General features: G+C 39.7%; 1 protein-coding gene and 1 long non-coding RNA gene across 8 annotated transcripts in view; one reads left to right on the top strand and one right to left on the bottom strand.

Moving 5' to 3' along the window:
• USP6NL (USP6 N-terminal like) overlaps positions 1–26854 on the top strand; it is a 183420-nt gene that overhangs the window by 99391 nt on the left and 57175 nt on the right. For 5 of the 6 annotated variants that reach the window (XM_049626838.1, XM_049626836.1, XM_049626837.1 and 2 more), the window contains 4 exons: positions 1039–1106; positions 3058–3140; positions 13963–14002; positions 26339–26419. In XM_049626838.1, coding sequence (XP_049482795.1) covers positions 1039–1106; positions 3058–3140; positions 13963–14002; positions 26339–26419 — 272 coding nt within the window. Of the gene's footprint in view, positions 1–1038; positions 1107–3057; positions 3141–13962; positions 14003–14467; positions 14532–26338; positions 26420–26854 lie in introns of those variants that run through there. The other variant, XM_049626839.1, reaches the window with a different exon arrangement.
• Positions 2800–25842, bottom strand: LOC125919990 (uncharacterized). 2 transcript variants are annotated; one of them, XR_007456903.1, is made up of 3 exons: positions 25573–25842; positions 24786–24885; positions 2800–2886 (listed from the first exon to the last, which is right to left on the bottom strand). It is a non-coding gene; the product is annotated as an uncharacterized LOC125919990 (long non-coding RNA). The 2 variants fall into 2 exon arrangements; XR_007456902.1 differs by lacking the exon at positions 2800–2886 and adding an exon at positions 9429–9648.

Genomic DNA, 26854 nt, shown 5'->3' with positions numbered 1-26854 from the left:
TGTGAATTTCTTGCTCATGGCCATTGCCCACATTTCCAATGGAGTGCTTGTCTTTTTCTTCGTGAGAAGAGGTTCCTTTGACATAGCCTGTCCCTAGTCTTTTGTTTTTCTTTATGGTACTTGGGATGTGTCATCATATGCATGCTATTTCATGTCGTGATCTCTACCACTCTTATCAGATTTGTATTTTTCAGGGATACCTGGTGGTGGTAAGAAAAAAGGGTATGTGTGCAGCAGAATTGGAGATTAGCATAGTAATTGGGGCATTTGATGAGGGAGGACCTCAGGGGCCAAATGAAGGAGTGATTATTTTCATCATGTAGGAGAAATAATTTTTCTAACTCCTGAAGTGTATCTTAACACTGTTTATTTATTTAAAAAAAAATTTTTTTTTTTAACGTTTATTTATTTTTGAGACAGAGAGAGACAGAGCTTGAACGGGGAGGGTCAGAGAGAGGGAGACACAGAATCCGAAACAGGCTCCAGGCTCCGAGCTGTCTGCACAGAGCCTGACGCGGGGCTCGAACTCACGGACCACGAGATCATGACCTGAGCTGAAGTCGGACGCTTAACCGACTGAGCCACCCAGGCGCCCCTTAACACTGTTTATTTTGTGGACAGATTACCTCAATTTGTAAAAGCATTCTTGAATGTTCTTCTCATCATATACCCAGATGGGTTTCATCTGAAAACTCTGAGCTTTCGGTTTGTTTCAACTCCAACACTTGTTTCTCCGAAATTAGATCCAAAATTGATTCTTGAGGGATAAGATTTATCATCTCCTCTAAGTTAATGCCATGTTAATAAATTTACTTTCTTTTGAATATCATATATACTACTGAAATGGTAGATATGTTGATATTTCAAAGCCATAGTTACAGATAATTAACTCAGCCTTTTAAGTTTATTTGATTTTGCTAGTTTGTCCTTTTAGGCAATATTGATTTATTGTTTATTTTTTGTTTTATCTTAGGTTTCTAATTAATTAACTTTATGGTTTTTTAAATAACAGTTCATCTAAACTTGTTCTCTCCGCAGATTCGGACCAGGATGTAGCCCTCAAACTTGCCCAGGAGCGAGCCGAAATAGTTGCTAAATATGACAGAGTAAGTATTCAGATTTACTCTTTGAGTCTGTTTTATCAGAAAAAACATATAAATAGAAATGGATTTGTTTTTTGGAGAGCTTGAATTACAGAAGCAGTTTATTTATTTCATGTGACCTTTGAAGTCATCTTTATTCTCTCTTCTTCCCTCTGCTCCACCCACCCTGGTCTCTTGCTCTTCTCCCTACACACTGAGCTTTGCGCTGGCCATTTTTTCTGCCCAGAACATTGTATCCTAGATAGTCTCAGACCTCATTGCCTCACTTTTTTCCGATCTTTACCCAGATGCTACCTTTTTAGTGAGATCTTCTCTGACCACACTGTGTAATAGCAAGTACCCCCTCCTTCCCCAGCTATCTGGGTCCCTGTTCTCTCCTTTCTCTTTCACCACAGCACTTATGTCAGCATACTTTATATTACACTTACTTTGTTTTTCGTCTACTCTCACTCCTAGAATGTAAATGGAGGGTAAGAATACCTTTTGTTTGATTTACTCTTATATTCTAAATATCTAGAATAGTTTCTGACTCATGCTAGGTATTCAATAAATATTTGAATATGTTAGTATATAAAATTAAATACCCATTTTATTTATAATTTATGTGTGGTATTAAAATTTTAACACGGATCTGAAAATTTGAACTTATACATTATATATAATCTCCATTAGCATTTTATCTCTTTGTTAGTTATGAAATCTGGTTTTTGATACTTTAGAAAATCACAGTTGTTGACAGTTCACATGTCTTCTCATTATTACGTTACCTCTTGAGATCTGTAATGGGTTGTAGGCAGTGATTTATAAACGTCATGTTTTATATTTATATCACTTGCATGTAATTTCATATCTGTTGCTTTTGATTATTTGTGAGAATAACAGGAGCATCAAATTATAGAAAGTCATCTGGACTGTGCCCTGCCCCCAGGGAGGCATACAGGCGGTGCTCAACTTAACAGCTATATTCCCACAGTTCGTTTTTAAATTGGTTGTTTGGAACAACCTGACACAAATTCCCATTATTGTGAATAGATTTTAGTGTGATCTATGAAAAACCCAATTAATTTATTTAACTGCTTAACTAACTTAAAATCAGTAGAACTGTCATTCATTCATGTTTGTATGAATTTTTTTTCCATGCAGTTAACACTTAGTGACTGGGCTAGCCGTTGTACAGTCATTGATAAAATATATGCAGATGGAGGGGTCCACAAGACAGTTGGGTATTGAGTCTGAAATGTGATGGGTTGGTGTAGACATTTGGGGTTCCTACTAATCAGTGCTAGTTCACGGCCTCACAAGTACAGTGAGAAGAGCAGTGGGCTGAGGGCGGGGCTCTGGGCACACTGAGAGGGATCTGTGAAGACCCATCAAAAGAAGAGTTGGATGGTATGGGGAGAGCCAAGAGAGGCTGGTGTCATGGAGGTTGAGGCATGGGGAATGTGCAACACTGACGGGCACACCGAGCAGAGTCCTCTAGATAAGAACCGAGCAGTGTCCACTGGATTGGACAATGGAAGATCATTTTTGACCTTGGCAAGAATCATGTCCAGGCTGATGTATCTATGAAGTAAAGAAGTAGAGAGACAAGGTGGATAGCTTACTGTTCTGAGAAGTTTGGATGAGAAGGCAAGAACGAGTTTTTTTCCAAGATAGGTCGATTCAAAAACATTGAAGTTTGGCAGTTCCTTCCCGAGTGGCTTTCTTGCCCTTCGTTGCTCCCACGTCCCCAGTTGGCTTCTCACAGGAACCCAGGTCTGATAAGTCAGGGCTTAGCCTGTACCTAGGAAATGGTGATTCTATTACCAAAAGTCGTTTTTTTTAAAGTTAATTTAGGGTGATAATGCCTCATTTCTAGCTCTTTATAAAAAATAACTCTTGTGGCCTTTTTATTCTGAATAATTATTCAGTTTTATAAATTCCCAGTAATACCCTTCTTTGTTCCCTATTACAGGGACGAGAAGGTGCAGAGATTGAACCTTGGGAGGATGCTGATTACCTTGTTTACAAAGTCACGGACAGATTTGGCTTTTTACAGTAAGTTGTATCGATTGAAAGTTAACTTTTTATTATGATGTTTCTATGGTGACCCATTATATTGATTTTCTTTATTTTTAATAGCCCTGCTATGAAGGAGATGCCTGGACTGGTCCTGCAGTGTGCTTTTTGTTATTAAATTCCTAGCATTTTTAACCTCTATGATTAAAATTGAACTACAGTTAAGAATACAATTTTTAATATTTGTTGTATTTTAGTAGGGACATAAAGTGCAATAAATGAGTTGTATCAATAATTTAGCAGAATTAAATGGAAATGAATAACACTTTGTATTTCAGAAATAATTACAAAACATTTCATTTTATGTAAATGCGTTTTAAAAATAATTAGCAATTAGAACTTTAGTGTTATGCAGCCTAAATATGAGCAATGAAAAGAAATGCTGTTGATCTTTCCTATAGTTATAAATGTCTCCATGTTATTGCTTCTCAAAATTAATTCCATTTATCCTGAGTATGTTATGTAAACAGTTGAGGGAGGTCTAGACTACTATAAAGTAAAGTGGCTGAAGTGGTTTTGACTCTTGGAAACATCTCGCTAATGATGAGAATCTGCCTGTTCTGGTTCTGGCATTGTTTAGGCAGATTCCTACAGGCTGGAGACTCCTCATCATCTCTACAGTTTGTTTGGTTCCATCCAATTTAGTGATTAATTTCTCGTTCAAATTTATTTTTTTCCCACTCTGATTTATTATAAAGAGGAAGAGCCAGGGTTTTTCAATTTATGGTACATGATTACATTTTGGAGAAAAAATGTAATTTCTTGATAGTTCATAGGAGCAACTTGTAGTCCTCAGACTTTGTTTTCTCCTTCTGTTGAGTTTTCTTGCATTTAGAAAGTATTTTTTTGTATCATGTTTTTCTTTAGGTTGAGCAAGCAAACAAATTAACAGAAACAGTTCTGGGAGTTGGAGAATGTGCCCTTTCTTGTGGCTTTGCTGCTCTCAGATAACACTTTAAAAAAATTTTTTTTTTCAACGTTTTTTATTTATTTTTGGGACAGAGAGAGACAGAGCATGAACGGGGGAGGGGCAGAGAGAGAGGGAGACACAGAATCGGAAACAGGCTCCAGGCTCCGAGCCATCAGCCCAGAGCCTGATGCGGGGCTCGATCTCACGGATCGCGAGATCGTGACCTGGCTGAAGTCGGACGCTTAACCGACTGCGCCACCCAGGCGCCCCTCTCAGATAACACTTTAGTGCCTCATCTATAAAGCAGAATCAGTAACTGCTCTGCGTACCTAGAGTATAGTTGAAGCTTTGAAGAAGTGAAATGATAGAGTACTATATAAAGGTGTGGACAAATTTAAGGTGTTATTATTATACCTAATGACATTAGCATAACCAGAGTGTTCTCCTGAGTAGTTACAATTAGAAGACTCTGAACTTCAACAGACTGACAGAGCAATGTTTAACTATGATGAAATACTGTTCTCAAATTAAACCCTCACTTCCACTTTTTTTTTTTTTTTAATAAATCAAACTTAGCCACAAATGTGTCAGGAAATGATTGCATGTTTGTGTGGGTTAGTGTGCAGAACCGAGGTATGTGACTGAAGGATAATTTGCACATTTAGCCCTGTCAGGATCAGTAGGTCCCAAAATTGCCTGCACGTTAGAATCAGCTGGGAATTAAAAATAAATAAATTTCTGGGCTCTATCCCAGATTTTGATTCAGAAGGTGAAATATAACTCAGCTGATTTTGACCTCCTTTGTATATTTTGCATATTGTATATACAATATATTGGAAGTGAACCACTGTAAGAGATGTTTGTATCATAAAATGGTCTAATGTAATACTAACTACATATGAAAGAAACTGCATTCCAAAAGGATCTAATAATTACCTAAAACCTCATTTCTCATTGCTTGAAACAACATGTTTAGTCAGTCAATAATTTATCTTAATAATATTAGCCAGTATTCATTGAGCACTTACTGTGTGCCAGGCACTGTTTTAAGCCTTTTACATGGATAACTCTTTGATTCCTTTCAAAAACTCCTTGGGATAGGCGCTCTTATTTATCCTTTTTTTTTTTTTTTAATTTTTTTTTTTTTAACGTTTATTTATTTTTGAGACAGAGAGAGACAGAGCATGAACGGGGGAGGGTCAGAGAGAGGGAGACACAGAATCCGAAACAGGCTCCAGGCTCCGAGCTGTCAGCCCAGAGCCCGACGCGGGGCTTGAACTCACGGACCGTGAGATCATGACCTGAGCCGAAGTCGGCTGCTTAACGGACTGAGCCACCCAGGCGCCCCTTATTTATCCTTTTTTTAGATGAAACTGAAGCAGAAAGAAGTCGGCCAACTGGCCCACGTTGTGTTGACAGTAGGTGTCCAATGAGGGATGTAGTTTTGCAGCAGGGCCTGTCTTCCGGATTGTGCATCACCACCCTCCTGTGTGTTCAGTAAGAGAAACACAGAAGTGCCTTGAGATGCCTAGAAAGAAAATCGAAAGGGGAAAGGAAGGGCCTAAAGAGGACACCGTTGAAAGCGACCGCTTGTGTGAAGGCATAGTTGGATAGCTCAGTTCACCACTCCTCGGAAAATGAAGCCAACTGGTACCGGTTCTCATACGATCACGCTCACTTTTTAAATTTATACTGTGATGCAGTTTTGAAGCATCCAGCGCAAATGAAAATAATGAAGCATAGAAATGGATTTTAGTGTAATGTTAGGCTTTATTACATTTCACCAAAGTCATAGATTTTTTGTTACAACGCCTAATTTAAGTAAGACGCTTTCTCTAGAGGTTGCTGCTGGTGCCTTTCATTGCTTATCACTGTAGCCTGAAGAAGTGTTTTTGCACTATTGAATAAAGTCCCTTGGTCTAGGTATTTAGACACTGCGTTCTGTCACACCTTGATCAAAGAGCATTTCTTTCTGCTGTTTTAGTTCTTTGCAATTTTGATTGGTTCTGCGGTGAATTCAGGTTGTGTCAGTGTCAATACAGTACAATAGCCAGAAGTCACTTTGTAATCTTCTTTGAAGGCTGCTGACTTCATATCTAATTACAGTTTTAGTGACTTAAATTACTTGCTATGATATGTGAAGAAGGCATGTATTTGTATTCACAAGTACAGTATAGGACTAACGTGGTTTTATAATAGATTTCACAATAAATATAAAAACTGTTGCCAAACCAGCCTGGCTCGATGCTGCAACAGGAAGGTCTTTGTTTAGTATTCAGAGATGGGGGTTAGCCCTGGTCTGCGTCCCTGCGACAGGGTTACATCCGGAGAATGGAGAAATCAAGCTTAGTGAAGAGTTAGAGAACTTGCAACATTTGTATCAAAAGTAGTCACCACTCCTCTGTTTAGTGAAGAATGCTTGGAATTTGGACATGATAGATCGAGCTTTTAGGTCATAGTTATTAATAGAATTAGAAGGAAATTGTATCAAAAATAAAGATAAAATTAATGTGAAGCTTTAGATTTTTAACTAATCAAAATGTGTATATAAAGTTTAGCAGATTGTCTGTATTTTAATATGACTACATAAATATTTGGAAACCAAAATAAAGGTGTTTTTGTTTTCATAGGACATCTGTTTTGATGACAAGAGCTTGAGAACTTTTCTACCCGTCTGATCCTTTTGATGAGAGTAAATCTAAATTTAGACAAAATTTACTTCAAAACAAAATTTAGTCAATATATTTAACTTACAGATTTTAACAAGTGTTAAGTTGCCAAATGAAAGTTTATCTCACAGAAATATGCCAAAAATTACAGTCACATACACTCTAGTTAATAATTCTTTTAAGTTTAAAACAGATGAAAATAGATGCAGTTAAGGCCCCCTCTCTTTCCAGGGATGACTGTGTTGTTTTTTATTTGCTGTGTTTCTATGAGGCATAGCTTCTTGCTGTCAGCTTGGTGTTTTCTTTAAGCAACTTCTGTGTGTCTCATTCATAGAGGACAAACCTTTGTTTTGCTTTGTTTTTAAGTTTGTCTACTTATTTTGAGAGAGGGGGAGAGAGAGCACAGGCGAGCAGGGGAGGGGCAGACGGAAAGGGAGAGAGAATTCCAAGCAGGTTACACCCTCTGCGCCCACCGAGATGCCCACCGAGATGCGGAGTTCAGTCCCACAGCTGTGAGATCATGACCTGAGCTGATATCAAGAGTCAGACGCTCAACTGACTGAGCCAACTAGGTGCCCCCAAACCTTTGTTTTTTAAAGTAGGGGTAGGCAAACATTTTCTGTGAGGAGCCAGATAGTAAATATTTTTGGCTTTGTGGACCGCATGATCTTTGTCATAACTCTTCAACTCTACTGTCGTGGCATGAAAACAACCACAGACAATACATGAATGAGCATGGCGGTGTTCCGTTGAACCTTTCTTTACTCACGAGAGCGGGCCGTGGACCAGATTTGATCCTGGGGCTGTAGTTTGTTGACTGAAGGAATACTCTGCCCTCATGCAGATTTTGGTCTTTCTTCTACTTGATGGATATTTAGGTGCCAGATAAAGATGCACAGATGCATGCAGCATGGGGTCACCGTTTTTTCGTACACTGACTCAGCAGCGTGTAGTGTACTCCTTCCTTACACCTGCCAGCTGCTGTGCCTGAGGCTGGTGCTGTAACTCACATCTGTATCCTAGACATTGTGTGTAGCTTTCGGTTCGGCAGCAATCCCCTCCTTGCTTTTTCCTTGGAAGGCTGTGAAAATTAATGCTTGCCGTCACAGAGATTTGAAGAGGAAAAGTTCTGTGGAGATCAGTGCTGCGCACACAGCAGATTTCGTATAAAAAGTGTCAGGTATGGAGTAATAGCGCAAGAAAATCCATTGTAGGAAAACTTGACCACATTCTTGCTCTTTCGTCCATCTAAGGAGTTTCAAGACTGTTTTCACAATTCAGCGTACAGCAGGTATGGGGGGAATGGACCTCATCATAAATAAAGCCACATATGACAAACCCACAGCTAACATCATACCCGGTGGTTAGAAGCTGAGGCTTTTCCTGCAGAAACAAGACAGAGATGCCCACTTTTGCCACTTTTATTCACATTGTACTGGAAGTTCTAGTGAGCACAGTTAGACGAGAAAGAGAAATAAAAGGCATCCAACCTGGAACAGAAGAAGTAAAGCTATCTCTTTTTGCAGATGATAGGATCTTATATATAGAAAACCTGAGACTCCACCAAAGAATTGTTGAAACTGATAAGTGAATTCAGTAAAGTTGCAGGATACAAAATCAATATATAAATTAGTTGCATTTTTATTTTTATTTAAAAAAATTTTTTTTAACGTTTTATTTATTTTTGAGACAGGGAGAGACAGAGCATGAACAGGGGAGGGTCGAGGGTCAGAGACAGGGAGACACAGAATCTGAAACAGGCTCCAGGCTCTGAGCTGTCAGCACAGAGCCCGACGCGGGGCTCGAACTCACGGACCGAGAGATCATGACCTGAAGTCGAAGTCGGCCACTTAACCGACTGAGCCACCCAGGCACCCCTAGTTGCATTTTTATATATGAGTGCCAGATGAATGCAAATGCAACTAGTTTTTATATACTAGTAAAAACTATCAAAAAGAGAAGAAAATAATCCTGTTTATAAGTGCATAAAAAAATAAGATAGAAGATCTAGGAATCAGTTTAACCAAGGAGAAAAAGAATTACACTCTGAAAACTCTAAGATGTTGATGAAAGAAATGGAAGATGACACAAATAAATGGAAAGAAATTCCGTACTCATGGATTGGAAGAATTAATTTTGTTGAAATATCCATACTAACCAAAGCTATCTACAGATTCAGTATACCGTCTATCAAAATTCCAGTGGCATGTTTCACAGAAATAGTACATGGACAATCCTAAAACGTGTATGGAGCCACAAAAGACCGAAATAGCTAAAGCAGTCTTGAGAAAGAAGAGCAAAGCTGGAGGCATCACACTTCATGATTTCAAAGTATATTACAAAGCTCTAGTAGTCAAAACATTATGGTATAGCCACAAAAATAGAGACATAGAGCATTGGAACAGACATGAGAGTCCAGAAAGAAACCTACGCGTGTATGGTCATTTAATTTACTACAGTAGGGAAAGGACAATTTCTTTAATAAGTGGCAGTGGGGGCACTGGGCAGCCACAGGCAGCAGAATGAGTGGATTAAAGGCTTGAATGTAAGACCTGAAACCATAAAGCTTCTAGAAGAAAACATAGGCACAAAGCTCCTTGACATTGGTTTTGGCTGTGATTTTGTGGATCTGATACAAATAGCAGAGGCAACAAAAGCAAAAATAAACAAATGGGACTACATCACACCAAAAAGCTTTTGTACAGCATATAAAAAGGCAGCACACCTGGGACACCTGGGAAGCTCAGTCGGTTGAGCGTCCGACTTTGGCTCAGGTCGTGATCTTGCGGTTGGTGAGATCGAACCCCGCGTTGGGCTCTGTGCTGACAGCTCGGAGCCTGGCGCCTGCTTCGGATTCTGTGTCTCCCTCTCTGTCTGCCCCTCCACCGCTCATGGTCTGTCTCTCTCTCTGTCAAAAATAAATAAACCTTAAAAAAAAAATTTAAAAAAAGGCAATGCACCAAATGGGAGAAAGTATTTTCAAATTAGGTATCTGATAAGGGGTTAATATCCAAAATATATAAAGAACTCCTACAACTAAGTATCAAAACACAGTCAAATTAAATAATGGTCAAAGACCCTGAATAGACATCTTCCCAAAGAAGACATACAGATGGCTAACAGGTGCATGAAAAGATGGTTAACATCACCAATCATCAAGGCAATGCAAATTAAAATCACAATGAGATAATGAGATATCACCTCACACCTCACACCTCAGTTAGAATAGCTATTATCAAAAAGACAAGAAGTAACAAGTGTTGGCAAGGATGTGGAAAAAAAGGGACCCTTGTGTACTGCTGGTAGGAACGTAAATTGGTGCGGCTACTGTGGAAAACAGTAGGGAGGTTCCTCAAAAAATTAAAAATAGAACTACAGTGTGATCCACCAATTCTACTTCTGGGTATTTATCCAAAGGGAAATCACAGTCTCAAAAGGATTTTTGTTTCCTGTGTTCACTGAAACATTATTTGCAATAGCCAAAACATGGAAACAACCTTAGTGTTCATTGATAGATGAATGGATAAAGAAAATGTGTGTACACACACACACACACACACACACACACACACACACAGGCATATTATTCAGCCACAAAAAAGAATGGAATTTTATCATTTATGATGACATGGATGGACCTTGAGGACATTAAGTGAAATAAATCAGATCGAGAAAGACAAATACTGTATGTTATCATTTATATGTGGAATTTGAAACAAACAAGCAACAAACAAACGAACTTACAAATACAGAGAACAGGTTGGTGGTTGCCAGAGGCCAGATGGGGGGATGGTGGCTGTGGGAGGTAGGCAAATGAGTGAATGTGATCAAAAGGTACAAATTTCCAGTTATAAGGTAGGTAAGTCCTGGGAATGTAGTGCACAGCATGGTGATGATAGTTAATATTTGTATATTTTAGAATTGCTAAGGGAGTAGATCTTAAAAGTTTTCATCACAAGGAAGAAAGCCAAAAACTTGTAACCGTGTGTGGTGATAGATGTTAACTTAATATAGTAATCATTTTGTAATATACGCATATGTCAAATTGTTGTGCATGAGTTCGAGCCCTGCATCAGCCTCTGTGCTTACAACTCAGACCCTGGAGCTGGCTTCAGATTCTGTGTCTCCCGCTCTCTTCTGCCCTTTTCCTACTTGTGTCTGTCTCTCTCGTTCTCAAAAATAAACATTAAAAAAAGAAAATTTAAAAAAATCACTATGTTGTACACCTAAAACTAGTGTAATGTTATGGTCAGTTATATCTCAAACAAAAAATTTAAGGAATAAATTTTAAAAATGCATATAAATAAAGGCTTGGTTAGTAGGAGTTCAATAACTATTTGGGGATATGATGGAGGTGCTGCATAGACAATCAGATCCTGGTGGGGTTGTGACAGGGCAAAAGGAAACAATGTAAAACATTGAGGTGGAGGGAGATCCTAGACCAAGTGTGTCTACTTTTGGAGTTTGCCTAAGACTTACTTTGGATATATGTATATATATCCAAATGTATATATATACGTATATATATCCAAATATATATATATATATATATATATATATATATACATGTATTTATATCCACATATATATATAATCCAAATATATATGTATATATCCAAATATATATATGTGTATATATCTCCATGTGTGTGTATATATATATTTGGATTATATATACGTGTGTGTATATCCATGTGTATATATACATATACTTACACACACACACACACACACACACACACACACACACACACACATTCATTCCTGCATGTCTCTGTCCCAGGGGTTTCAGTAGTATGGTTTGATGTTAAGATGGAGTGGGATGCTGAGGGCAGTCCTGTCTCATCTTGAATTTCACCAGTGCATTCTGTAGGACCTGCCCAACATAGGCCACGTAGCCTGAGCCCATACGTGGTCCACACCATTCTGCAGACAAATACAAAACTTGGTTCTGATTCAGTGTTTAGAATAGGCACAGCAAAATATGTGGGTCTTGTTTAGTAAATAGAAGAACGCCACAGAAATGTACCCGGCACCTTCAGAGAACTCGTCCTTTGGTAGGCAGTCGGAGTTGGCACTTCATTTGCAGTCAGGAAGGTTCAAATAGGCAGTTACCAGGATCTGCTCACATCAGCTGCACGAGAAACTGCTGTTGCCCAGGGCAGCCCGCTCGCTCCAGAAACACCTGTCGTGGTGTGCTCAAAGGGTGCCAGACGTTCCTGTGCTTTCGGGACATCTCTGCTGACCCCTTCACCTAAGAAGTAGATTCCAGCGGCGTTGATAAGCCCTTTTCTGCCAACAGTTGAGGAACGGATGGATGCGCTTTTAAACCAGAAGTTACATGCTGTGCCATTCATACCTCAATGGCTGCAGGGATCAGGGACGTGTAGACTGTGAGCACAATGGAAGACATAAAAAACCCAAGGTGTGGACACTTGACACTTTTTTAAAAAAAGACTTTTCTATTAAATCCTCAGAGGTGTTTTTTCTTTTCTCGAGAGTTGGTTTCTCAGCCTCTTCCTCATCTTCTCCTGCATAATCTGAAGGTCTTGTCCATCTTCGTTTGAACCACAGGGTTCGATAGTTTTGAGCATCTCTGTATTAGGCTGAGTGACTGTGACTTAGTGAAAATGCTGGTTTTCTTATCTCTGAAATGAGGGGTTTGGACTGTCTCTCTACCACCTGTTTCAGCTATTACACTTTTTGTCAGTTCCATTGCTACATATTGGTTTGTGGTTCACCTAAGGACTCTTCAGAGTAGCAAGCCTGCCTTTGGAAATACTAGACTCTTGAATACTAATGTGTTGTGCTCTTAAAAATGGGATTTTGTGGTTCAAGAGAAATGAAGACAAGAATCTATGTATCATTGCCAAGACATCAATACTGCTGAGGTAGCAATTGAAAGCACATAACTTTGTTATAGACAGTGCATTGTCTTTATACTTTGGGCAGTTAATACAAGAGTCTTAGCATGTTTTAGGTTAGGGGTGGTATCACAGAATTACAGTATCAGAAAAGTGAATTTGATCTTTTGTTGTACATTTAAAAATCTCATCCCCATTGAAGTTTTGGCAAGTGAAGCTTTCCTGATTTATAGAGTTAGATTTTTCTTTTCATTTAATTTTTTTTTTTAAATGCTTCTTTATTTTGGTAGAGGGAGACAAAGTGCGAGCGGGGGAGGGTCAGAGAAAGAGGGAGACACAGAATCCGAAGCAGGCTCCAGGCTCTGAGCTATCAGCACAGAGCCCAACGCAGGGCTGGAACCCTCAAACTGTGAGATCATGACCTGAGCTGAAGTCGGACACTTGACCGACTGAGCCGCCCAGGTGCCCCTAGGTTTTTCTTTTTAATTCATCAATCTATCGGAGGTAGTTTTGTTTCCTTATACCATTTTTTTTTTTTTTTTTTTTGCCAATCATTTGTTATAGGCCATGGTTTGAACCAGAGAGTTGAGGAGATGGTATAGAGTAGGGGGTCACCTTCAGCTCACTACCTGTTTCTGTAAACATTTTGCGGGACTAAAACTGCATGCCATCTTCATATTGTCTATGTCTGCTCGCACGTTACAGCACCAGATATCTGTAACGTATATATCTTCCTATATATAGATATATATCTTCCTATATACACACTATTCAAAACAGTAGCCTCTGTCAACATGACTGTCTTGCACTTGTACTGTGGCTGAATTTAACATTTAAGATTAAATAGCTACATGTGGCTAGAAATGACTGTCTTGGACAGTGTACGTCTAGAGATTTAAAGAGAGGGGCCATTGTGGTTACAAAATAGCCAGTTGTTTTATATTGAATTTGGTAGAGTGGAAGCTTATGTAGTTTGATCCGTTCTTGTGATGACAGATAAAAGGTCGTATATCATAGATACCTGTAGGTATATAATTTTTAAAAAGTTCACTGTGGAGGGTCCTGGGTGGCTCAGTTGGGTAAGTGTCCAATTTGATTTCAGCTTAGTTCACGATCTCACAGTTCATGGGTTCAAGCCCCACATCAGGCTCTGCACTAACAGCATGGAAACTGCTTGGAATTCTCTCTTTGCCTCTCTCTCTGCACCGCCCCCCCCCCCCCCACTCCCTGCTCACCCGTGCAAGCACTCTCTCTCTTGCTCGCTCTCTCTCTCTCAAATAAGCTTAAAAAATAAATAAATAAAAATAAAAAGCTACTGTGATCTCCACTGTTTCACATATACTGTTCTTCCTTTGCAGCGAGGAGGAGCTCCCATATCATAATGCGGCTACGGAACGGGTGAGTCCAGCTCCACATTTATTTATCGTTTCTAGTGAGTTATGTTTATCAGAGGGATAAAATCCACCACCTCTGTGATTTTGAGTGCCGGCTTATATGTAAATGGTACAGGCATTGTTCGAATTTGACCCAGAGTATACCACAGTAAGGAAGTAATTAATGGTGAAATAATTTTAGGAGGTTTTTGGAACTTCTGATACATAGTTGAGAAAAAAAGAAAGGTAGCAGTCATCAGAGACTTGTATGCTAGACAGTTAGCTCTCAGTCTAGGACTCAGTCCACTTCTCATTCATGCTTTGAATGCAGAGCCCTTTCAGAGCACGGTTGCTGGGACCTTCTTCTGTCTGTTAGGTCAGACTCTCTGGGCAGGAACTCAGGGCATCTGCGGAAAGCTTCTGAAGCAATTCTCAGGCACTCTTTGGCTAATAAAGCACCATTCTAGACCCATAGTTTTTTGTTTCAGAACTGTTCCATGAGGCTGTAATCAAATTTCCTACAAACAACAACAACAAAACTTTGCCTTATTCAAGTAAGTCTTTTAGCTTTTAAGGACTTAGAGAAATCTTATGTATAGTAAACCTGTCACTGTTTTTAAGCTTAGTGTTTCTGCCTTTCTTCATTGTACTTGGTTGGCTAGGGAGTTGGTTCCATAGGTGCATGTGCATGAGAACTAGAGATTGAGTGGTTTTTTTCTTTTTAAATTTTTTACTATCTATTTATTTTTGAGAGAGAGAGAGAGAGCAGGGGGAGGGGTGGGGGGGAGGAGGCACAGAATCCAAAGCAGGCTTCAGGCTCTGAACTGTCAGTACAGAGCCCGACATGGGGCTTGACCCCACAAATTGTGAGATCATGACCTGAGCTGAAGTCGACACTTAACCGACTGAGCCACCCAGGTGCCCCAAGATTCAGTGTTTTAAGGTTCATCAGATGTTCCCTCCCCTTCTCTGTTTTTTTCTGTACCAAAAAGTGAATTGCAGAATGAAAGGCAGGCTATTTATTGGGATTATCTTCAGTTTGTGTATGTTTGATGTGGGAAGGAGGCTGGGTTTCAGATAATAGAGGTAAAAATATTGTAATGAGAATTTGAAAAATACTTTAGAAAATCTCTCTAAAATCAAAAAATTCTGAAAAAAAATGAAGCATACCTTTAAGATGTAGACAAAATTGCCATTGATATATATGAAGATCATTAGAGGTACTTCCTGCACTTGAATTGTCATGTGACTGCCTCATTCTCTCCCAGTACCATAACCTTGATGTTTTAGCAAATGAGTTTCTTAGTAGATACGTTATTGAGTAGCAACTGTGTATCAAGCCCTGGGGTAGGTACTGCCTAGAATACTAGGGTCAGATAAGACATAGTTTCTGCTTTGAGACACTCACTGTCCATCCAATGACTAGAGGAAGGTCAAGTGAGACAATAGATAGGAGATTATTGATGACTTCTATCAGTCCACCTTGAAAAGGGAACCTGAGGGCTTGTTCCCACTCTCTTGTCTAGTGTCCTGACTTCACTGATCCTTGGACTCCACTGCTAGAACCACTGTGACATTGTCTCTCACCATACTCTTGTCTTCATTCCCCTCTCTTCCCAGCTGAAATCCTACTCTAGGTCACTACAGTCACTCGCACATACCTTTCCCCTCCTTGCCTCTCTTGCTTCCTCTGGACTAAACTCCAGGCCACGTTGAGGCCAGCTTTCTGCCTCTGCAGTGCCTGCTCCTGTCTGGCTCAGTGTAACTGGGAAAAGGCTCACAACCATGCTGACTGGTTTCACTTTAAAGTCATGATCACAAACTTCAGTCGAACGTTAATGCTGCCTAGAGATCATGCTGTTCCTAGTGAATTTTTGCTCCATTTTAGCCACTGGAACATTCTTTCCTGCTTAGATTTCCAGTACCTCATCCATGCTCTCAGTTCATGTTCTTACTTCTTACAAGAAAATAGAAGCAATCAGAGAAGAACTTCCACAAACGCCCATAACCATACCTACCTACCTACCTGTTTTCATCTATGCTTACGGGCTCTGATCACTGTTGCTTGTTCAGGGACATCACTCAGTCTCTTCTTCCCTCTCCCACCTGAATTCATTCTCTTTCTGCTTGATGTTTCCCATCAATGTAAAATGTATTATCTCTCTCAGAAAACAACAACAAGACCACCAATCTTCTTTTTCTTTATTTTTTTTAATATATGAAATTTATTGTCAAATTGGTTTCCATACAACACCCAGTGCTCATCCCAACAGGTGCCCTCCTCAGTACCCATCACCCACTTTCCCCTCCCCCCAACCCTCAGCAACCCTCAGTTTATTCTCAGTATTTAAGAGTCTCTTATGGTTTGCCTCCTTCCCTCTCTGTAACTTCCCACCCCTTCCCCTCCCCCGTGGTCTTCTGTTTGAGTTTCTCAGGATCCACATATGAGTGAAAACATGGTATCTGTCTTTCTCTGCCTGACTTATTTTACTTAGCATAATACTCTCCATTTCCATCCACGTTGCTACAAATGGCCAGATTTCATTCTTTCTCATTGCCAAGTAGTATTCCGTTGTACATATAAACCACAATTTCTTTATCCATTCATCAGTTGATGGACATTTAGGCTCTTTCCATAATTTGGCTATTGTTGAAAGTGCTGCTGTCAACATTGGGGTACAAGTGCTCCTATGCATCAGCACTCCTGTATCCCTTGGGTAAATTCCTAGCAGTGCTATTCCTGGGTCATAAGGTAGATCTATTTTTAATTTTTTGAGGAACCTCCACACTGTTTTCCAGAGCGGCTGCACCAGTTTGCATTCCCACCAACAGTGCAAGAGGGTTCCCATTTCTCCACATCCTCGCCAGCATCTACAGTCTCCTGATTTGCTCATTTTGGCCACTCTGACTGACGTGAGGTGGTATCTGAGTGTGGTTTTGATTTGTGTTTCCCTGGTGAGGAGCGACGTTGAGCATCTTTTCATGTGCCTGTTGGCCATCCGGATGTCTTCTTTAGAGAAGTGTCTATTCATGTTTTCTGCCCATTTCTTCACTGGGTTATTTGTTTTTCGGGTGTGGAGTTTGGTGAGCTCTTTATAGATTTTGGATACTAGCCTTTTATCTGATATGTCATTTGCAAATATCTTTTCCCATTCCATCGGTTACCTTTTAATTTTGTTGATTGTTTCCTTTGCAGTGCAGAAGCTTTTTATCTTGATGAGGGTTCAATAGTTCATTTTTGCTTTTAATTCCCTTGCCTTTGGAGATGTGTCAAGTAAGAAATTGCTGCGCCTGAGGTCAGAGAGGTTTTTTCCTGCTTTCTCCTTTAGGGTTTTGATGGTTTCCTGTCTCACATTCAGGTCCTTCATCCATTTTGAGTTTATCTTTGTGACTGGGAGTAAGAAAGTGGTCTAGTTTCATCTTTCTGCATGTTGCTGTCCTGTTCTCTCAGCACCATTTGTTAAAGAGACTGACTTTTTTCCACTGGATATTCTTTCCTGCTTTGTCAAAGATTAGTTGGCCATACATTTGAAGACCACCAATCTTCTTTTGCCCCATTTCCTCCTCAGAACCTCCAGAACTGCCCTGATTCTCTTTTGCTCTTAGAGCAACGCTTCTTGAAAGAGGTGTCTCTACTCTTTCTTCTCCATTTCTTTCCTGCATTTCCTTCTTGCATCCATTCCAATCAGATTTTTCGCTTTTCGCCTTATCCCCACCTCCTTCTGGCCTGTATTAAGTTCCCTAATTCCCTTTATGCTGTGATGCAGCCGTCAGTTCCCAGTCTGACTCTTGGTCTGCCTGCAGCGTGTGTTTGAAGCAGTAGGCTGCCGCCTCCTTCCTACACGTTCTCTCTTCCTGGCCCTCAAACCCTCATGCGTTCCGCGTGTTCTTTCCTCACTGGCTGCTCTTTCAAAGTTTCTCTGCTGGTACCTTCTCATCTCCTTGATCTCTGTACTTTGATGTGCCCCACAGCGAGGCCTTGAACTTCTCTTTCCTATCCGTATTTTTTCCTTGGTCATCTCATCTTGTCTTTGGCTCTAAATGCCAACTGTGTGTTGATGACTTGGCTCCCCAAATCCCAGGCTTGTGTACCCTGGTACATTCATTTAAATGTCTACACTTAGGTGTCTAATGAATGTCCAAACTGGAGCTTCTGTTATTCTCTTTAAATCCATTCTGTCAACAGACTTCCCCTTGTCAGTAAATGGGAACTCTACTCTTCTAGTTGTTCAGCTAAAACTTGTAAGTTATCTTTGACTTTCGTTCATACCCCACATTTCGTCTGTCAGCAATCCTATGAGCTCTGCCTTCAAAATGGATTCAGAATCTGATGACTTATCATCACCACTTTTGCCCCCCTGTCCACTGTTAATGTCTCTTCTGGAGCTTTCTGTCTTCCTGCTTCTGCTGTTGTACCCCTCTCTCCCCACAGTCTTTCTGTTCACCGAAAGAGATAGATTGAGCCTGTCACGTAAGATTGTGACACTCTGATTGGAACATTGTTTTGGCTTTCAGTTGTATCCACAGTAAAAGGATAAGTCCTCAGAGTGACCTTCATTGCCCTTTATGACCTTGTTTCCGTTAAGTCTCTTGTTTCATTTTCAGTGCCTTCTCTTCTTTACTCACTGTGCTCCTTCATGGATCCAGAGCGCACCTGCCATATTCCTTCTTTGGCTGCTTCCTCTCCTGGGGTGCTTTCCCCCCTTCGTCCCCATAGCTATAGGACCCATTCCGTTTCCTTTCCTATTTACTCAAATGTCACCTTCACCTTCAGAATAAGACCTTCCCTGGCATGATACCTAAAATTGCAAACTCCCTCCTCCCACCACATCCTAATTATCCCCCTCCTTCCTTTATTTTTCTCCTTAACACTATTTCACATTCTATAAATATGTTACTCACTTCTTTGTGTGTGTGTGTGTGTGTGTGTGTGTGTGTGTGTGTGTGTTTGCTCTCCAGGATGTAATTGGGGGGGGGGGGGGGGGGGTGGGGGGGATCTACTTTGTCCTGTATCCCCAGAACACAGAGCATTGCACATAGTCTAGGCTGAGCAAGTGGTGGCTGAATGGATAATCAAATGAATGTAATGGCTGCTTTATAACACTAAATACGGTGACTTAAACACTTGAATGTTACAGTGGCCTTTATTTAAAAAATTAGGGAGAGAAGAATTGGAAGGTATCGTTTAACAAAAGATACCCATAATTGGCAGAATAAAATCTGGTAACTCGGTATAGACTTCTGCCTTCAGTGCCCCCACCTCTCTTTTTCTTTGTTATAATTTTCTGGTCCAGAAAGTCCACAAGTCTGGGAACTGGTGATATAGATGATTCAAGACAGGTGGCAGCGAACGAAAGAAGAAATACAAGACAGAAACTAGTGGAAGATGCATGCTTGAGGGAGGTTGTTTTTACATTTTTATTTTTTCAGAGTCTTGCCTATGCAATAAAAGACCTACCCAGTGCATTTATACTTATAATTAATTGGTTATTTACTTTAAAGTGTTTAATAGGAAGTCACTCAAAAAATCTATGCATACGTTAATAATTTAACATAAGACATAATTTTATATTCATCTGCCAATCTTTTATGAAGCGAGAGGAAGGATACTGAGGCTGCTCATTGAGATTCCACTTCTGCCTTTTGTATGAGTTTTCTATAAAACGGCAAGTGTATTGTATGACCTGCCCTTTATACTTTTGGTTTCTTTTTCGTGGAATGAGAACTTCAGACACATGCAGACGAGCAGTCGGGGACTGTAACCTTTTTAGTTTATCAGAATTTCCCGCAGTTTTTCTGGTTTCAGTTCAGTTCAGGTATTCTTAGTGACTGCCTAGTCCTAATGGCCAAGCCCTGCAGTTTCCAGGAAACTACTAAACAATAGTGCACATATGGCTTCATCGAACAACCTCAGTGGAAACAGTGCCATGCCGAATTCTGCACGTGTGTGTTAATCTTTACAAAGCATACACTCGAAGTGTGCACTTACTGCCCTTTGGGAGACTTGTACACTAATGCATAGTCGTGTAATCATGGTTTTAGTTCCAGCTTTGCCCTAGTTCCAGCTTTGCCCATGTGTTATTGTACAGAAAGCAGTTCTCTGCTTAAAACAGGGGTAGTAGTAGGCAGTCTCTCTTAAGAGAATTAGTGTTGATATTTGCAGAGTGCTTTGGATTCCCCTGAACAGGCATTTAAACAAATAAACAGTCACACTTATTATATTTATTTGGCAGAGAACAATCTTAATAATGGATTATATTGTTTCTTCGAGCTTATTGATGTTTTTAATAAGGAGAAAAGGATATGTAAAGCTATGAATTTTCACGAATTCAGCTGTTTCTTTATGTAACGCAACATTTTGAATAGCTTATGGAATATTGGAATCTATTCGTATCTTTAAAAACTGTATCTTAATTTTATGTGGTGTGAAATCTTACTCAAAATACATGACCAATAGACTTTTCAGTGCCATTATTCTGTCTAAACAGGGCTCTTTCCTCCCTGTACTTCTTGTCCTCTCCTGACCTCTGCTGGTGAGGTCTAGGTGTGTGGGACTCCAGTCCACTATCCTCAGTCACCCATTCCAATACTCAAATAGGAGAGACAGAAAAGCATCTGAAGATTTGAACTTCAGAAGAGTTCCAAGATTTCTTATTCTAGAAGAGAAGTCCATTTAATATCCGTCCATGCATTATGTATATGTAGGGCCATTGCTGTCAGGATTATTAATCATGTTAATCACCTTAAGACAACTGGGCATCAGATTGCAAACTTCAAACGAAAGGTTTAGTCCTTTTCTGAAAACAGCTCATGGGAAGAAAAGTGCACAACATGGATGGTTTTCATAGTCAGTGAGGTAATAGAGAGCTAGTAGTAGACTTAAAGATTTCGGCGTTATTTTCCTTTGGATAGATGTCGTTTTGAAGTTCTCAGGGGAATATAATTTTCTTATACTAGGGTCTCCTATATGATTTTAGCAGTTACAACGTTGAGCTCACCTAGTACCCGATTTTTAGCTTTTGAAAACCATTCCCCATTAAAAAGAACCACTGTTTCTTTAAGCAGTGGCTGATCTAGGTTTGGGGTAGAAAAAGTATAAAGTAAAATGAACCTGATTATCTTGTGCCAGATAGGGCATGTCTCAAGGATCCATTTGAAGGGGCAGATCTCCAACCAGATAAGAGGCAGTCCTGCCAAATTTGGGACAGTTTGAGCTTCAAAAGAATAATGATGAGAGTGGATTATAACACATAGAATAAAATATTTCTTTGGGGTGCCTGAGTGTCTTAGTCAGTTAAACCTCCGATTCCATATTCGGCTCAGGTCATGACCTCACAGTTCATGAGTTTGAGCCCCACGTCAGGTTCTACCCTGACAGTGTAGAGCCTGCTTGGGATTCTCTCTCTCTCTCTCTCTCTCTCTCTCTCTCTGTGCCTCCCCCACACTCTTGTTCTCTCTCTCAAAACAAATATATAAACATTTGAAAAAAAAAAATAGTTCTTTATACCATAGTGTTATTTCAAAGGGAAGAGGGGCTAGAAGAGAAAGATTTTTAAATAGAAAAGTGTCAATAATAGAGAAGGAGTCCTAGAAAAAAACCCTCCACATCATTGTAGAACCACCAGAATCAGAATCTGTTCAGGCAGGGGTTATTTGAGGGTAATAAGACCACTGGATAGAATTGTGAAGGAACAGGACGTCCACTCTCCCTCAAAGCCTACCACACAGATTACAGTTGACCATTGACCATACAGTGGGGGCAGGGGTGCTGACCCCTAGTGCAGTCGAAAATCCACATAGAACTTTTGAGTTCCCCTAATCTTAATTACTAATAGCCTGCTATTGACTAAAAGCCTTACAGATAACGTGAACAGTCAATTAACATATTTTGAATGCTATATGTATTAGATACTGTATTCTTACAATGAAGTAAGCTGGAGAAAAAATGATGTTAAGAAAATTGTAAGAAAGAGAAAATACATTTAGAGTACTATGCTGTATCAGAAAAAAATCCACATATAAGTGGACTCGCACAGTTCAAACCCATATGTCATTTAAGGGTGAGCTGTATAAATACATGGTGCAGTGTTCTAACTTTTTGCGTGCTCAAAATATTTCAGAATAAAAGTTGGGAGAAGTCAGATGTCTGTGTATGAAGTCAACAGAGCTTCTGGTAGCAATTTTGTGTAGACTTCTAATATCAGTAGTTCTGCCTTTTGGCGATACTTTGAAAGGTGTTGCCAACATGATGGAATGATAACCGTTTTTACCATTATGTAAGAGATACTATTATGATTTATTTCTGGTTATTTCTATATTACAATGATTGAATTACTTTCGGAAGTATTTATGATCTTGGTTCATCCATTCATATTTTTTCTCTTTCATACCCCTCTACCTCTGGTAGAATGCTATTAATTGTTTCACAGTGCTATTCACTCATTTTTCTGTATATAAATTGTGTTTAACTTAAAAATATTTAACTCTTTAAATATAACAACCACTCTTCTAGGTGATGAAATTAGAACAGGAATATGTGACATGGTTCCTATTGTCAAGGAGTTTCTATGGTAATAATAATGATATGATTTGGCCATTTAGGGCAACTAAAACACAGCTGTTTGGTATTATAATAATCCTAATAATTCTTACTTTGTAGACAAGACAACGAAGATACAGAGAGATTAAGAAACTTGCCCCAAATGAAACAGGTAGGAAGGGGCAAAATTCAAATTTAAACCCAGGCCAGCTGGGTCCTCAGTCCATGCCATAAAATGCTGAGGAAACAGTTAATTTTGCTTGGACCATGAAGGCATTTGAGAAAGGTTCCAGACCTTTGACATTTAACTGAACGGATATATTTTACCAGATGATGTTGGGGAAGAGCATCATGGGCAGACAAATAGCAACCTTTGCTTAAAGAGTCATGAAAATCTCTTATGTGCTGGGAATGACGAATAGTTCAGAGTGGCCAGATCATACAAGTAGCAGGGAGTGAAACTGGAAGGTGAACGGGGCCATGTGGTGAAGAGCCATCCATGTAGAAGTTTGAACTTTATTTGTAGATAGTGGGTAGCCATTTAGGGGTTTTTAACTGTGATGCATTTAAAAAGATGTGGTAGCGGTGGAGGTGGAGTTGAAGACCACCCCAGCTACCAGTGAGGAGTTAGTGCCTTCATCTAGGAGTTAGGATTGCTGAACCAGGACAGGAGACATGATGGAAGCAAGAGACATGGATGGACCGGCAGAATGTGGATTGGGGAGTGGGAAGGAAGGGAACGGTTTTAGTTTGATAGGCTTAGTAGGTAGTGATGCTGTGAATTCACGTTGGAGAAGAGAAGGGGAATAGCGTGGTCAGGGAATAGTTTGGGATATGTTGAGATTGAGTATCTGCTGAGCTTCTAGGTCGAGATTCTCACTTGATGTTATATTCTGTCTAGTTTGTCTAGGTGTTACTGAGTCCACGGCAAGAATGGTGTTCGTTAGCCTGTTTTTCTGGAGCATTCAGGTTCACATCTGTCACCTGTGGTTTCAGTTACTTCTTATTTCAGAATAAGTTCTGGAATAGTTAGTTGTAGCATGTTTGGCGATAGAGTATATTTTATCCACGAGTTGTAGATTCATGAGTGGGGGGAAGACATTCACTGCGTTCAGCTCAGGTGTAGCTGAATTGATGGCATGACGGAGTTAACATTTAAACGAGATGGAACTACTAATACATAATTTTTAAATCCTGCAGCATGGGAGCTTTTCCCAAGGTGTGTCTTTTTTTTCCCCCCTGTAGGGGAAAGAAAAGCATACTTAATGGTTTTTAAAAATGTGTTTGTGTGTTTTGTCCTTCCGTGTTAGTGTGTAGCATTTAAAATTACATATATGATAAATATGAGAATACAAGGTATGCCTTAAAAAAAGAATAACTACTTCTTAAAGTGATTCATTGATAATTCATAGTCATAAAAATGAAACAGAGCAAGAGACCTGCTAGGTCTCAGCAGGGTTGTTCCTGGCAAAGTGTATGTTATTATACTCTAGGGTTGGCTTGAATTATTTGGTGTTTTCCTGTTGGTGGAGAAAGGGGTTGTGTTTGAAGAAGTCAGGGGAGGAAGTGCCGGAGAACAAAAAAATACTAAACTTCGATCAATCTTAATTTTTCACAGCTTGGCCTTCTCTAAAGTCACATTTAGCAGAAACATTAATTAGATTTCAGTGCCCTACTGAGCTTTAAAATTAAACATATTTCTGGAACCATCTGTAACATTTTATCACTAATAATATAATGAAGAATATGCTCAGTCTTTTGAAAAATGGGAATTATAACAGTACGTTTTGCTCACGAGTGATCATCTTTTATTATGAACAACCCATCACAATTTCTAGTAAGAGTTAAGTAATTAAAGGGTTTTAAAAATATGCCTAAAAATAAAATTCTCTAAAAATATTTGCATTTTTAGAAATTGAGAATCTTTCCCCAAAATCAGGATTTTCTTTGGGATTTTATGCTTCTTTTAAATCTAAAAATATTGATGGTGGGCATATGCCATCTGCCTGTGAGACTGCACTGAAGACCGTCAGGAAGAGCCATTGCTTTCATCTAAACTATAATTACCTGAACCGAGGACACGTGGGAAGCAAGAGACATAGATGTGGTGGCTAAGCGTGTAGGTCCTGAAGCCAAGCTGCCCGGCTTTGGACCTCTCTTCAAACTTGACTTTACCAGATGGGGGAATTTGAAAGTCCTTTAACCCCCTGTACCTTATTTGTAAAACAGGGACGATTATACTTACCTCACAGGGTTGTCATAAGCTTACCGTTTAGAGCATAAAGTATGTCTTCGGAACCGTTTTCTTTCCCGTATGGGCTTTCCTTTCCTTTGCTTTTGCTTCATCCACCTATGACACTGACAGAGGCCTGCAGAAAAGAAAATGTGGGGATTGAGGAGAATTGACAAAATGGCGGAATCTCAGCTCACCAGAAAGGATTACTTTGGATTCCTTTCGTGAGAATGAAATAGTTTGGGACCTCCTCTGTGTCCGGCACTGTTCTGGGGACTGGGGAGACTGCAAACACGTCTGCCTTCATGGGGTGCGGAGTCGTTAGGGGAGAATGCACGTTAGGTGCGCAGCAGCAGTGGGCTCCCTGACTCTGAAGCCCGGCAGGAGACGGTCTGACCCGGTTACACAAAGAGGTCCCCACAGACTTTTTGGCTGAGGAGGGTATTTTTCTCTGTCTGAAAGGATGGGGTACAAAAGCGCCTTCCACATTTGTGTCAGGCTTCTGAAGAAAAGGGACGGATGAGCTGTACATGCCTAGTTCTTTGTCTAAATTTACTAATCAGGTAAGTCACTTTACCACCTTAGGAGTTGATAAGAGGTTGGACAACAGGCCCAAATAATTAGGAAGAAACATCCCTTCTCCTGGAGACCAGAGAAGGAAGGAAGAAGCATTTTCTGTACCACCCTCCCCATCACCCAGCTTTGCTCCAAATCCCAATTTGGTGTGACATCTAAGACCCCTGCCTACGTTTTCGGCCTCATCCCCTCATGCTTCTTTCTTTAGCTCTTTAGAACTACTGTCAGGCACCACGGGCTGAATTACCTCAGAGCTACATCTATCCATGCTTCTTAGAATATTCATTCCCACGTTGTGCTTGATAAAAATCCTAATAATGTTTCAGTTCTTCATTTAGGGCTTATCTTCTTTAACATCCCTAGGTGGATTTGACTGCCCCTTCCATTGTGACCTTGCTGTCACCTTTTCTGACCTTATGTTGTCACACAAGTCACAGCACTCTCCCATGTCCGTGACAGTTGCCCCGAGCAGATGCTGACCTTCAGGGGAGCAACTTTACTTACTTTTGGACAAATTTTTCACTAGCATATTGCTAGTTATATGTTAATCTCTCCACACATAAATACCCGGTTCTCCTTTAAAGAATCATCTTGGTCACTGAAAACATTAGTTAGAATTCAGTAAAATGTAACAGAGGAGAATTGAATTTTGAAGGTCTTTTTGTTGTAGTTGTTGTTGTGGCTGCATAAAACATATTGCAAAGTAACTAAAAATGTCCTTTTGGTTTAGTTTTGTAGAATACATAGTATTTTCAGCAATTAATTTAAAAGCATTGGAAAATTTAAACGATTCCTTTCTCTTTACCTGTCTTTAGCTATGGGATACTATTGCTACAACTATAATCAATTATCTAACTTCTTAGAGTTAGAAAGTATATTTGCTATCTAAGAGTTTAACTTTTTTGGTAGTTTTTGTCATTGTTAAGCAGCATTTTTTTTATCTTGTAATTTTTTTGGTAATTTGTAAGTACAGAAGCCTTAAACAGTAACATTGGATTTCAATTTCATTTTAGCAAAAACAACTGGAAATTGAAAGAACGACTAAGTGGTTGAAAATGCTAAAAGGATGGGAAAAATATAAGAACACTGAAAAGGTAATTAAAATAATGTTATTTCTATCTGATACTATACAAATTGAATGTGGATTTTCCTAATAAAAGCTTTTCTTAAATGATAGGAGTATTCATATTCTTGTTAAAAATTTCACTATAACTTAATTTAGTAAATTAGGAGTATTTATGTTGTAACAGAATGTCTAGTTAAGAGAATGTACTGGACAGTGTAGAGGTAGGATGGTTTCAGGAGTGATTTGCTTCAGACTCTCCATTGCGTTGCCTATGACTTAGTTTCTTTCCCTCTCTCTTCTCTGACTTCTGCAGTGTCAGCTTTATCTTGAGGTTGGCTCCCCTGTGTGATCAAAATCATTGCAGTAGTTCCAGGCTTCATATCCACATGTCACACTGCTCAGGAAGAGGGCTGGCCTCTCAAAGCTTTCCCTGAAGCAGGAGCAATCTCCTTTTCAAAAGCTT

Source organism: Panthera uncia, chromosome B4 (assembly GCF_023721935.1).
Source record: "Panthera uncia isolate 11264 chromosome B4, Puncia_PCG_1.0, whole genome shotgun sequence".
NCBI lineage: Eukaryota > Metazoa > Chordata > Mammalia > Carnivora > Felidae > Panthera > Panthera uncia.
This window is presented reverse-complemented; position numbering and strand designations above follow the sequence as displayed.